This window comes from Bactrocera oleae, chromosome X (genome assembly GCF_042242935.1).
Source record: "Bactrocera oleae isolate idBacOlea1 chromosome X, idBacOlea1, whole genome shotgun sequence".
NCBI lineage: Eukaryota > Metazoa > Arthropoda > Insecta > Diptera > Tephritidae > Bactrocera > Bactrocera oleae.
Window position 1 is genome coordinate 26,772,336 of NC_091541.1, and position 13,913 is coordinate 26,786,248.

A 13,913-nucleotide genomic window follows, 5' to 3' on the forward strand; every position below is an offset into this window, starting at 1 on the left:
CGATTTCATCCGTTTTCGCACTGTATGAAGAGAAAGATTTACTCGCAGGAAGTTTGGTTGACATAGCTTTATGAAGCCACAAAGCGAGCATGCCCAAAAACAGTCGGAAACAAATAGGGGGCTTAGAAAACTCAATAAGAATGGAAAAGATAAATTGAAGGCAATGATGCGACGTAATACATTTATGGAAAAATGTATTAAATAAATAAAATTAAAAATAATAAATTTTTACGTTTTTGTATTTACAAAAATTATTATAAATTATGTGTATGCATACAATGAACTTATATTAAACAAGTAAGGAAGGGCTAAGTTCGGATGTAACCGAACATTTTATACTCTCGCAAAGTCAAATGGTATACTCGTTTTAGATTTCTTTGTGGATCTTGCCGCCTTGTTGTATGTTGACCGATATTTTCGGTAAAAAGTCAGCTATAGGCACTGGGGTCCACATATTCATTACCTAGGGGCTTGAACAGTTTTGACTCGATTTAGACAATTTTTGGTCACAAGGTGGCATACTACAAACGCATTATTCACGCAAAGTTTTACCCCGATACAATAATCTATGCTTGATATGCATAGTGTCAGAATCAGATGGAATTGAAAATCATGTTATATGGGAAATAGGGGTGGTTGTAATCCGATTTCGCCATTTCCGCACTATAACATAGAAATATGAGAAGAATATTATGCACCGAATTTGGTTGAAATCGGTTGAGCAGATCTCAAGATATGGGTTTTCACCTAAAAGTGGGCTGTGCCACGCTCACTGACTAATTTTGAACGCGGTTCCTATAAAGCCAATTTATAACATCTCAGAGATAAAATTTAATGTCTCTGGCGTGTTTAGTGCTTGATTTATCGCGCTTTTAGTAGTTTTTAACAGTACCGTTATACGGGGAGTGGGCGGAGTTGCCACCCGATTTCAACTATTTCCACACTGTAGGTAGAGGTTCTAAAAAAATTTGCTTCAAGTCAATTTTGTTATTATAGCATTAGCGGTTTAGGAGATATGCACATTAAACCTATTAGGGGCGGGACCACGCCCACTTAAAAAATTTTTTTTACTGCAGATGCCCCTCCCTATTGTGATCCTGTATCTATACTAATCTATACTAATATTATAAAGCTGAAGAGTTTGTTTGTTTGTTTGAACGCGCTAATCTCCGAAACTACTGGTTCGAATTGAATAATTCTTTTTGTGTTGTGGATAGTCCAGTTATCGAGGAAGGCTATAGGCTATATAACATCACTGCTAGGAGCAAAGATATAGTGGTAAATGTGTAAAAAACGGGAGAAATTATTTCATCTTTGAAGCCTTCCGTTGCGTGCGCCGTGAAAACGGTTCAAGATACACAAAAAATATGTATTAAAGAATAATAGCTCTTTTAATGATCTAAAAAACAGTCCGCGATAGTATATGTGTATCTTTTAAGATTAACTTACAAAAACCGTTTTTATGGTACCTAATTTGGTCGAAATAATTTGTTTAAGTTGTATCAACATAATAATATTAATCTTTATTCAAATAAATATGTTGTTGGTTAAGAGTACTTCATTGTGAATAAAATTGTCTTTGACATAACTTAATTTCAACAAAAAACTTTAAAGATTACAATGATAAATAACTCCGAAACAAAACCAACTCTCTCTCTCTGCGCTGGCCGGCGCGGCGGGAGAGAGGCGGTACTTGCGGGCAAGCCGGGAGGGGGGTGTAGCTCAACGAGATACCATGCCGCGCGGCTCAAGGCACAAACAGTCACCGACGCAAAACCGTGTCCCGCATCAGCTGATGCGACCTATCTTATGAGAGCGCAATGTAAATGATCAGTCACCACCGCTTCTACCGTCCGCTACAATAGACCGTACGGTATGATATGGTATGCAAGCATGTGCGGCGTGATGAGAAGAATGAGCGTGTAAACATAATAAATTCGTGTATGTCATACATGTGTGATGGTTTTTAAAAAATTTTAAAAACATGATGTTGTTATGAACATGTTTTATGGTGTAAACGCTTGCATCATGCTCTGCTTTCACACGAGCAAAAAGAGTCCAGCGACTCGAGTATAGTTTTTCTGTCTGTTTGTGCCGTTCGAATGCGCAACACTTAGAGTATGTTGCATATTTCATTTGTATGTTGGGATGGTGGTCCCACATTTTGCTTGCAATGAATTAGCATGAATGTGGTAGAACAATATGCATAATACCTACCTGCTTAATATTTCCAAGGCCAAATTCATAATTTCTTTACTCAATATTTTTGGGATTCAAAAGTCTTTGTTTAAAAGGGCTAAATATTTTCAAGGCCAAATTTATAACAGGAATTTCCTAATATTTATGTATCAAAAATTCATAATTTCTTTACTCAATATTTTTAGGATTCAAAAGTCTTTGTTTAAAAGGGCTAAATATTTTCAAGGCCAAATTTATAACAGGAATTTCCTAATATTTATGTATCAAAAATTCATAATTTCTTTACTCAATATTTTTAGGATTCAAAAGTCTTTGTTTAAAAGGGCTAAATATTTTCAAGGCCAAATTTATAACAGGAATTTCCTAATATTTATGTATCAAAAATTCATAATTTCTTGACTCAATATTTTTAGGATTCAAAAGTCTTTGTTTAAAAGGGCTAAATATTTTCAAGGCCAAATTTATAACAGGAATTTCCTAATATTTATGTATCAAAAATTCATAATTTCTTGACTCAATATTTTTAGGATTCAAAAGTCTTTGTTTAAAAGGGCTAAATATTTTCAAGGCCAAATTTATAGCAGGAATTTCCTAATATTTATGTATCAAAAATTCATAATTTCTTTACTCAATATTTTTAGGATTCAAAAGTCTTTGTTTAAAAGGGCTAAATATTTTCAAGGCCAAACTTATAACAGGAATTTCCTAATATTTATGTATCAAAAATTCATAATTTCTTTACTCCATATATTTGGGATTCAAAAGTGTATTTGTTTAAAAGGGCTAATGCACGCAGTATATTTTTCCAGTCGTAAGCAAACATCGAAGCGTAATGGCGTCCAGGATAAACGAAGAAATATCAGAGAAATAAAGTATGATTGTACTGAACGGTTGAATGCAGCGCTAATTTGTTTATGCGATATAATTATCATCGTAATATTACTTTTTAAACACAGTTTCATTTTGTAGTTGTTTTCTATATAGTAGGTACTTTATTTGTTTTAGGTTAGTATTTAGTTACACAATAATAACACTTTTTTGTTTTCATGTAGATTATTAATTTATAAGTATGTGTTTTCTATAAGTATAGTATTGTTTGTTTTAAAAATAGTATTTAGTTTCTAATATTTTTTTTTGTGGTACATAATACCTGTAGGTATTCTCATTAGATTAGGGTTAAGTTTAAGCATAAAGTTAGTTTACCTTATTTTCATTTTACGGTTGTTCTTTTGACATAATCGTTAAAAATAAAAGTAATTAGGTTCCTAATTATTAATCTTCTTAATCTTACGTTTCTTTTTTTTTATTACAAGAAACGCTTTAGTTAAGTTTTAATTTTCTATGTTTTTTCTTCATCACTATAATGTCGAGAAAAAGAACTCAGCTCTCTCGGCAGACTGCTACTGCAAAGCGGCTGCGAGTTTTGCGCAGCAATGAAACTGAGGATGAAAATATTCACAGGTTGGCTACACAACGAGCAATTACTGAACAAAACCGTGCAAGGGAATCAAGCGTTGAACGTTCGCAGCGTTTAGCCTCACAAAATTTCCGAACTTTGGCGAACCGGCAACGGGAATCGAGTGCTGATCGTTCTCAACGTTTGGCTTCACAGAATGCCCGAACATTGGCTAACCGCAATCGGGAATCGAGTGCTGAACGTTCTCAACGTTTGGCCTCACAGAATGCCCGAACATTGGCTAACCGCGATCGGGAATCAAGCGCTGAACGATCCCATCGATTAGCACAGGAAAATGCCCGATCAACTAGGAATAGAACTCGCAGACAACATAATTTATTAAATGCTGCTTTTGCTTATGATTGTACCGTTGACTATTCTGAGCTAAATGATATTGATATTGGTAGAATGGATAAAATATGCAACTTATGCCAAGCAAAAAAATGGGCAGCTGAAACTCCTGGACTGTGTTGTAGTGGTGGCAAAGTAAATATACCTATAATTCCGGAACCAACATCCGTTTTAAAGGAACTGATATCAGGCTCACATCCATCATCTAAGCATTTCTTAAATCACTCAAGACAATATAATACATTATTTCAGATGACTTCATTTGGTGCCAAAGAAATTCGTGAGGGAAACTTTATGCCCACTTTTAAAGTCCAAGGGCAAGTTTATCATTTAATCGGTGACTTACTTCCAGCTGTAGGGGCACAACCCGAATTCCTGCAAATATATTTTGTTTCCCATGCAGATCAGGTATCCTTGCGCTCAAATTTAAACCCAAGCTTGCAAATCGATCTTATCGACGTTCTCCAAACATATCTTCATGATCATAATACGTATATTCAAAGTTTTAAGTACAATCTAGAAAATAGACCACCGAATGATTTAAAACTTATCATTCATGCTGATGTAAAACCTCCTAATGAGCATAGAGGTCGGTATAATGCGCCGGTAGTAGATGAAGTAGCTGTTCTTATGATAGATGAAGACAAAGGTCCCCGTGATATTGTATTGACTGCGAGAGATGGTCGACTTTAACGAGTTTCTGAAATTCATAGATCTTATGACACGCTTCAATATCCCTTACTGTTTCCCTTTGGAAACGACGGATACTGTATTAATATTCCACAGCAGAATACTACGGCTACATTTAAAACTGTTTCATGTATGCAGTTTTATGCATTTAGATTCATGGTGAGAATAAATGACTTTAACAGTATACATTATTTCAAAGGATTATTCAACCAATATTGTGTTGATATGGCGGCAAAAATGATCTCTGAGAGGCTAGTCTTCATCAAAAGAAATCAAAAAAAAATTGAGAGCAGAAGAGTACATTCATTTAAGAGATGCCGTCGTAAATGATGGACATATAAACGCTTCTAATATTGGCCAGCACGTTATATTGCCGTCGTCATTTACAGGATCCCCCAGATTCATGAATGAAAAAAGTCAAGATGCCATGACATATGTCAGGAAATTTGGAAGACCTGACCTCTTCATTACATTTACATGTAACCCCGAATGGCCAGAAATAAAAAGTGAGTTATTGCCCAATCAACATTCTTATGATAGACATGATTTAATTTCTAGGGTATTTCATTTAAAACTCAAGAAAATGATAGACCTATTAACGAAGAAAAATATTTTTGGCCCATCGAAAGCCTTTGTTTACAGTGTAGAATGGCAAAAAAGAGGTTTACCTCACGCCCACATTTTATTGTGGCTGGCTAACAAAGTTCAACCAGATTCTATAGATGCAATAATAACGGCTGAAATACCTGACATACAACAAGATCCGATTCTTCATAATATTGTCATAAAAAATATGATACATGGTCCTTGCGGATTTCATAATCCTAAATCACCATGTATGAAAGAAAACGTTTGTTCTGAAAAATTCCCTAGGCATTTTATTTCGGAAACACAAACGAGAGATGACGGTTATCCAACTTACAGACGCAGGTCTCCAGATAATGGTGGAAACACAGCTATAATTCGTGTAAAAGGTACAGAAATGAGCGTGAATAATCGTTGGGTGGTTCCCTATAATCCACTGCTATCACGAATTTTCAATGCACACATTAACGTAGAGTTTTGTCAATCGGTCAAAGCTATTAAATACATCTGTAAGTATATGCATAAAGGTTCTGATCAAGCCACATTTTCGTTACAAAGTAATAACGATGAAGTAGAAAAATATCTAAATGGTCGCTATATAAGTTCCTCGGCGGCGTTTTGGAGAATTTTCCAACTTTCTATTCATGAACGTTTTCCGGCAGTAGTTGTCATTTGGAAAATGGACAAAGAGTATATTTTTATAATATTGAAAATCTCCAAAATCGTGTGAACAATCCTTCATCAACGACACTTACAGCGTTCTTTGATCTCTGCAAAAGCGACGATTTTGCAAAAACCCTTTTATATCACGAAATTCCCCAGTATTACGTTTGGCAAAGAAATTCATTTTCTAGAAGAAGACGCGGGCAAGATGTTGAGGGATATCCCTGTGTAAAAAAAGACACAAATTTAGGCCGTGTTTATAACATTCATCCAACTCAAACTGAATGTTTTTATTTAAGAATGTTATTGCAATATGTTCGCGGTCCAATGTCATTTCAACATCTAAGAACCGTGAATGGTGTTATTTTCCAAACGTACCAAGGCACTTGCAAGGAATTAGGTTTACTGGAGGGAGATGAACATTGGCAAAATACCATATCCGATGCTATCATATCCGAGCCAGCTACAAAATTAAGAGAATTATTTACCACTATCCTTATATTTTGCCAACCATCTGACCACTTAGAGTTATGGAATAAATTTCGTGATGCTTTATGTGAAGATATATTAAACAGAATGCGTAATGAGAATCAGGATATGACATTAGCATATTATGATGATATATACAATGATGGACTAATCATAATTGAAGATAAAATTCATGAGATTTCAGATAAATCCCTAACCGACTTTGGGCTTCCTGCAGCAAAAAGAAATAATTCGCTTCTGGACGCGTTAGAAGTAGCGTTGCGAAAACCATATAACATAAATGAATTAAATGAGTATATCACACAAAATGAACCAAGATTAGTTAATGACCAGGTGACAACGTATACTTGTGTCATGAAAAGTGTTCGTTTTAATGAAGGAAGAATTTTCTTTTTGGATGCTCCTGGTGGGACCGGCAAGACGTTTATCACTAATCTTATATTAGCAAAAGTAAGGTCTCTAGGAAAGCTAGCCTTGGCAGTAGCGTCGTCAGGTATTGCTGCAACCTTATTAGCAGGTGGACGCACAGCTCATTCCACTTTTAAACTGCCCCTAACTGTGTCTTTAGAGAAAGATAGCGTGTGCTCTATACGCAAAAATGGCCCTTTGGGGAAAATTTTACAAGACGTCAGTCTAATAATCTGGGACGAATATACCATGATACATAGAGCTCACGTAGAAGCTCTAGACAGAACTCTTAGAGATCTTAGAAGCTGTGATAAAATCATGGGTGGGATTACTGTTATGTTTGCTGGGGACTTTCGCCAAACTTTACCGGTAATAGTAAGGGCAACTAGAGCAGACATTGTGAAGGCTTGCCTTAAAAGTTCTCCATTATGGAAATTTGTAAATATTTTAAAATTATCGACAAATATGAGAGCACATTTGGGAGGAGGTAGTATAACTTTCCCTTCAAAATTACTTTCTGTAGGAGACGGGAAAATACCTCATTCTAATAATAAAATTGAAATTGATTGCGATTTAGGAGTAAAAGTGGGTAACATCGAGGAATTAGTAACTAAGGTATACCCTGACATCAGCCAAATAGAAAACAAGGACCATCAATGGATGTGTCAAAGAGCAATATTGGCGGCAAGAAATAGTAGCGTTGACGAAATAAATGATATCATTTTGAGTAAACTCCCAGGAGATATTGTAACCTACACATCCATTGATACCGTGATGGATCAAGAAGATGTAGTTCATTACCCACAGGAGTTCCTCAATTCCTTGAACCCAAGCGGCCTTCCCCCACATTCTCTTAAGTTAAAAATAGGTGCCCCAATAATTTTACTAAGAAATCTCAAACCACCAAATTTATGCAACGGAACCCGACTTCAAGTAAAATTTCTGCGCAATAACGTCATCGTTGCAATAGTTTTGACTGGTCCAGCAGTTGGTCAAACAGTCCTCATACCCCGCATCCCAATGATACCCAACGACTTACCTTTCAATTTTAAAAGAATACAATTTCCGCTTAAATTATCTTTCGCAGTCACAATAAATAAATCACAGGGGCAAACATTCAAACACGTGGGGATCGATTTACGCCAAGACTGTTTTTCGCACGGCCAGTTATATGTCGCGTTATCAAGATCGGGTTGTGGCGAAAATCAATAAGTTCTTCTGCCACAAGATAATAAAACAAAAAATGTAGTATATGCAGAAGTTCTTTAAAATAATAAAATTTACTTTAAAAATTGTACAGATATAGTTTGGAACTTGAAAAAAAACATAGGTTTTATCCTGAAAATTCTGCGGGAACTCGACCATTCCGAAAATCCCGCAAGAACGGGAACTATGTGGGAAGAACCAAAAATCTGCCGGAAGTCACTATTCCACGCGGACGAAGTCTCGGGCAAAAGCTAGTACCAAATAAGAGTCTTGTTTCTTGTTTTGGAGCTTAGTTATGGCAATTTATTTGTTTTTGAATAATGGCGTTTTGTGGGCGTGGCAGTGGTCCGATTACGCCCATCTGCAATACCAACCGTCTTACGGTACCAAGAGCATCATGAAGATATCTCAATTTTTACTCAAGTTACAGCTTGCACGGACGGACGGACAGACAGTCACCCGGATTTCAATTCGTCTCTTCATCCTGATCATTTATATATATATATATAACCCTATATCTAACTCGATTAGTTTTAGGTGATACAAACAACCGTTAGGTGAACAAAACTATTATACTCTGTAGCAACAGGTTGCGAGAGTATAAAAATATCTAAAAAACTATCTCTAATTCTGTTTGTTTCACCGGTGGGCATGTCATCTATAAAAATATGTATATCATTGTTATTCTCGTTGGAATATGTAATTTCAATTGTACCCGGGTTTGACATATTAATGTGTTCATTTGACATTCCTTAAACGGAGTCATGGGTTACGGTTGAAGAGGGTAGCCTTTGTCACCTTTACAAAATATATGTTTAATTAAGGCATTCGTAAAAGGTGATAGTATGCTTAGCAAATTATTCTCACCTATTATTAAATTTGCATTTCCTCTCTTTAATGCGCTGATGATTCTCAATCACTCAAATCCCATATTTGTTAGTTATGACTACTGACGGGATATATGCGTCTTGTGGTCGCCCGTCTGTTTGAGAATCCTTTGCGGTTAAAATATAATGATGAAACTCGCGTAAAGACAATGGCTTCACCAAGAGAGGTATTTATCTGCCATTGTCACACCAGGAAGTTTTGATTTCCAAAAAAATATATTTTTGCTTCCAATTCCTCGCTGGATGTCATGTGAATGGATATCCACTTTGAACATAGACTATACTCAAGAAAATTGAGTAATTAATCCATGTCGATTGAGCTATATTTATATTGAAGTCCTTTCCAATAAAATGCTGGTAGAAACGTACACATGCAGCGACTTTTATTTTTGTCTTTTGCCATTTCCAAATTCATTTTCGCATTCCTAAAATGTATACATGTATGCAATAGTTCCAATTTGTTTATAATACTCTCACTTCCTGGACACTTAGTACACTTTGAAAAGTAACACAATGATGCAGACTCTTGACAAACAGAGCTTTTAATTAAATCATTTGAGCTTTCTGAAATAATTGTCCCCTCTTTTTTTAATTCATTTTTAAATCCAGCTAATTGCAATTTGAAATTTTGATGGATTTTACACACACACACATTATGAGTTCCACTTTTGCCAGCAGATATACATTCCCGAGGTCGGAGTTTTTGAAATTTGGATAGTCCAATCTTTTCGTCAGGATAAGCTTCTTTAAATTTTTTGTGTATTTCGTGAACATTATATAATAATAGTCGTTTTTGTTTTTGGATTTTCTTCCCATTTTTAATCACCGAAACATAATCTTTCATACCAGGCATTACGCGGCTGACATCATCGGATAGATAGAAAGCTTCAATACGATCGAGGGTTTCAATGTTTAGAGATTTTACTCTCTTAATCATAGGTTGCGATGCGAATCCTCGTTCTTGTCGTATTTTTTTTGCAGTTCTCACCATTCGTTTGGAAACTTTAAACTCTTTCCTTATCATTTCGACCAATCTGTAGGAAGCGTAGTCAAAACCTTAATTTTATCAGCTCTACTAGTTTTATCATTGAAAGCAGATTTAAAGTTATTAAGTAAAAGCTCTTTTGGATCAATTTCACTATTTACATTGTTAATATTATCCGTAAATTTACTCACAACATTTGTTAAAACGTCTTGACATTCTTTATTACTTGAGACTCTCTTGGTTTGGATTGGAGGTTCACCAATTTTCGTTAAAAATTTATTAACCTTATCAATTTTTAATTTGGTATTTTGTTACTTTGCAATGAAAAGTAGGATCTTTTTCTTCGTCATCTTCGATAACATCATTTGACTTCTCAGGCTTGTTGACTTCAGGACAATTATTCACCGATAATTCACCAAGAATTTCAGGTTTTCGGCCCGAATAAATAGTCCGTTCACATGAATTGCACATATAATTCCCAATAAAATCTTTAAAATCATGAGCGCGATTTTTTGTTATTAAAACTAAGTTTTTAATGACTTTTTTATGATTTTTTTGTTAAATGGATTGCAGCATTTCTTAATTTTTCTTTCTGGGACATAAAATATTAAGATGCTTTCATATTTATTTATTTTAACAGCAAAGGATTTAGTTCGAATATCATTTCATTTAAAACAAGAATTGTAATGTTAATTGGATGTTTTATAATGAATAGAAAAAATATGGGGTAAAAAAATTATGGATTTTTAATACTTAAAGAATAGCAAATTCCAGTTAAAAATTTGGCCTAGAAATATTAATAGCGGGTATTCAATACATTCTGGTGGATTAGGGAATTCCCGTCTTAAGTATTTCTGTGAACCTATTAAGCGGTTAGGTATTATGCATATTGTTCTACCACATTCATGCTAATTCACTGCAAGCAAAATGTGAGACCATCATCCCAACATACAAATGAAATATGCAACACACTCTAAGTGTTGCGTTGCCGAACCGCTATACCGGCAGCGCTACCGCCCGTCATACAAATTTTTTTTTACTTAATCTAATCGCGATCGGTCAAATTTTTTTGCGGATTTCGTTAATTTAATGTTTATTGCAAAATACTAAAAAAAAATTTTTTTAATTTTTGAGGGAGAAGTCATTAAAATTTTCATTTCTTAACTTAAAAGTTAATTAACAATTTGAAAAAAAAAAATTATTTAAATTCATACATATTTTTTCAAAGTAAAAGTTTTGAACTATAACTCCTGAAAATTTCATTAAAAAATCACCAATAGTTTTCTAGTTATTAAATTTTTAACTAAAAGTAGAAAAAATTTTCAATTAAAAAAAAATTGTTGTTAAAATTAAAATTTAAAAAAACTGAGCAGGGGATTACTTGCTTATGATGACTACTTTATGAAAAAATACTCACATTCAAATTCGATGATCAAGTGGAAAATGGGGGGTCCACTTGACGTGTTTTTACTCAGATAGAACTTGTGATCCGTTAACTTAAGATGGTTTTGAACAATTAAAAATAATTTTGCCAAGAGAAGAGGAACAAGCCGCGGAGGGCTCAATGTTTCCACTATGGCTATTTTAAGATGGGACGATATTGAGTGCGTACGTAAATTATTGTCATGTATTGTAATTCAACTGTATGATTAGGAGCAAAATTTACCCATCGAGAGATTCAAGTACCTGATATATTATGTAAGTTCGAGTTTGCAGGCTGCATGTATGAAAATATAAAAGGCTGATCCTTTTAAGATCTACCGGGTGGTGAATGTGCGTTTTGGCAATTGTGTATGCGGTTGTTGGGTGGTACGATGTGTTGTATAGTGTGTTGGGTGCGATGCATGGTGATATATACATTTATATATTTAAGTAGGATTTGGTGTCTCGTAAGTCATGTGAATACGTTACAACGTCGTTCGTGTTCCGTTGTATAGTATACCCTTTGACCATTTTCCATATATACATACTAAGGTTCAACAGGAGGGGTCTTTCATGAATTGGAAATGAAAAAAATACGCCACGTCACCTCATTACGACTGACATAGCGTTCCATTGGAAGATGAGTGATCCCATCGTGTGAGTTTTCGACAGCAACTCCGAATATATGCCATTTCACAACATTTGTTCACGTATTCTACTAGCAGATCCATTTTATTATCTTTATGGAGTGGCAATATTCAACATATGTGCTTTAAATGTTTTGGAGAGTAATAGTGACAACGGAACAACCTAACAACTTCAATGTTATTATTCACTTCGCCTATTGTTGACCTTCCGTTGTCATCAGTCGGTGATAACCATGACTTCTGATAATAGTTTCTGTTACTAATTGTTAAATAGGGCGAGATATCTTCACGACACTGTTCCTGGATTATAACCCAAAATAATTGTATATTCTCCGAAGAAATTGTAAACTATAGCATATTACTGTCATATAATTTGATCGATCAAAGTGTAGTTCTTGTAAGGAAAACTTTTTAGTTGACCAGATATCACCACGAAATTAGACTTGGAATATTGCCCAAATAACGGTATAATCTTCGAAAAAATTGTTCAGATCGGACCACTATAGCATATAGCTGCTAAAATCAAGTTCTTGAATGGAATTTTGTATTTCTGAAGCGTATTATATTTAGTTTCGGTGCAACAGAAGTTAATGTTATGTTTAGCTATCATCAACTTTACCTTCGCCTTAAGTCTAAGTAAAATATAAAAACAAATTTGAATTTTCAATATACTAATACAAACTGGATCGATCGTAGTACCAGTCTTGTGGATGGTATTTTTTTAATAATTGTCATTTTAAGATAAAATACTTCTCTCAGGTATCCAATAAGTGGAGCAGATTCCTTCACTTTAAAATGTATATTGAAATCAGCCGTTAAAACAATAGCCACTCATGAGTATATTTCTCGAGAACGGAAAATTTGTGTGTCAATTTTTGCTTTTTCTTTAATACAAATTAACGCATTTCGCTGTTATCAAGTAGATAATTAACTAATATAAATAGGAATAAACGAATACAAACGTCCATTTCTCAAATTTTTAATTTCGAATTTCTCCAGCCAAACGATATGATACAACAAAAATAATTTTCGTAACAAAAAAATATATAATTAAAAAATCTACTAAACATAAATGCAAGCGAATCCCCAACACAGCAAATAAATTCAAACAATTGGCAGCTTTAGAAAACATCAATATTCATATTTGCGATAAACTATGCTAGCAAAATAAATAAAAAGCTTCGCTTCGCTAGATTATAATAAAATCGCTAAAATCTTTCTAGATTAAAAAAAAAATAATTTGTATTAATTCCCCTGAGGTAGAAATACTTTATTCCCTACAAGAATCCACGTTGTAAAAGATTGTAAAGGTGCAATCTCCGAAGAAATTCTTTCGGATCGAATCACTATACTTGTAGTATATAGCTGTCATACAAACCGAATGATCAAAATCAAGTGCTTGTAAGGAATATTTTGTATTTGTGCAGAGTATTATGGCTTCGGAGCAACCGAAGTTAATGTTTTTCTTTTTGTAATTGTACCCCCATAAATTCAGTATCCCACGGATAATTGCACGGATAATTGCACTTAAAAAATTGCACAATTTACCGGGAATCAATTAACCGATATTCGTTTAACCGAACAATTCGTCCAATTACAGAAAACCCGTTTTATTGGATAACCTAATCAATTAAAAAAAATCATATGTGCATTTTAAGTATTAATGATTTTTAAATAACAACAATATTTAAATAAAAACAGCAAACCAATGTATTTATATTTTTAGAGATTATTGTTATAAAAAAAAATAAAATTAAAGAACAAAAAAATGCATATTATTGTATATATTTTGCGTTTACATATTTAAACCGTTGCTTACATTTTTTTAAATGTTATTTTGAGAAGTATTTATTGTAATTTTTTTTAATAAATGCTGAATTAAAATATGTTTGAATTTAGTTTTCTTGTAAGTACTTAAAAACTTT

General features: G+C 34.0%; 1 protein-coding gene across 1 annotated transcript; it reads left to right on the forward strand.

Moving 5' to 3' along the window:
- Positions 1 to 3,558: 3,558 nt before the first annotated feature.
- LOC138858122 (uncharacterized) lies at positions 3,559 to 6,316 on the forward strand. Its single transcript, XM_070112602.1, has 2 exons — positions 3,559 to 5,202; positions 5,255 to 6,316. Exon 1 carries the CDS (start codon positions 3,563 to 3,565, stop codon positions 4,697 to 4,699), a length of 1,137 nt encoding a protein of 378 aa, XP_069968703.1. The 5' UTR covers positions 3,559 to 3,562; the 3' UTR covers positions 4,700 to 5,202; positions 5,255 to 6,316.
- Positions 6,317 to 13,913: the final 7,597 nt, after the last annotated feature.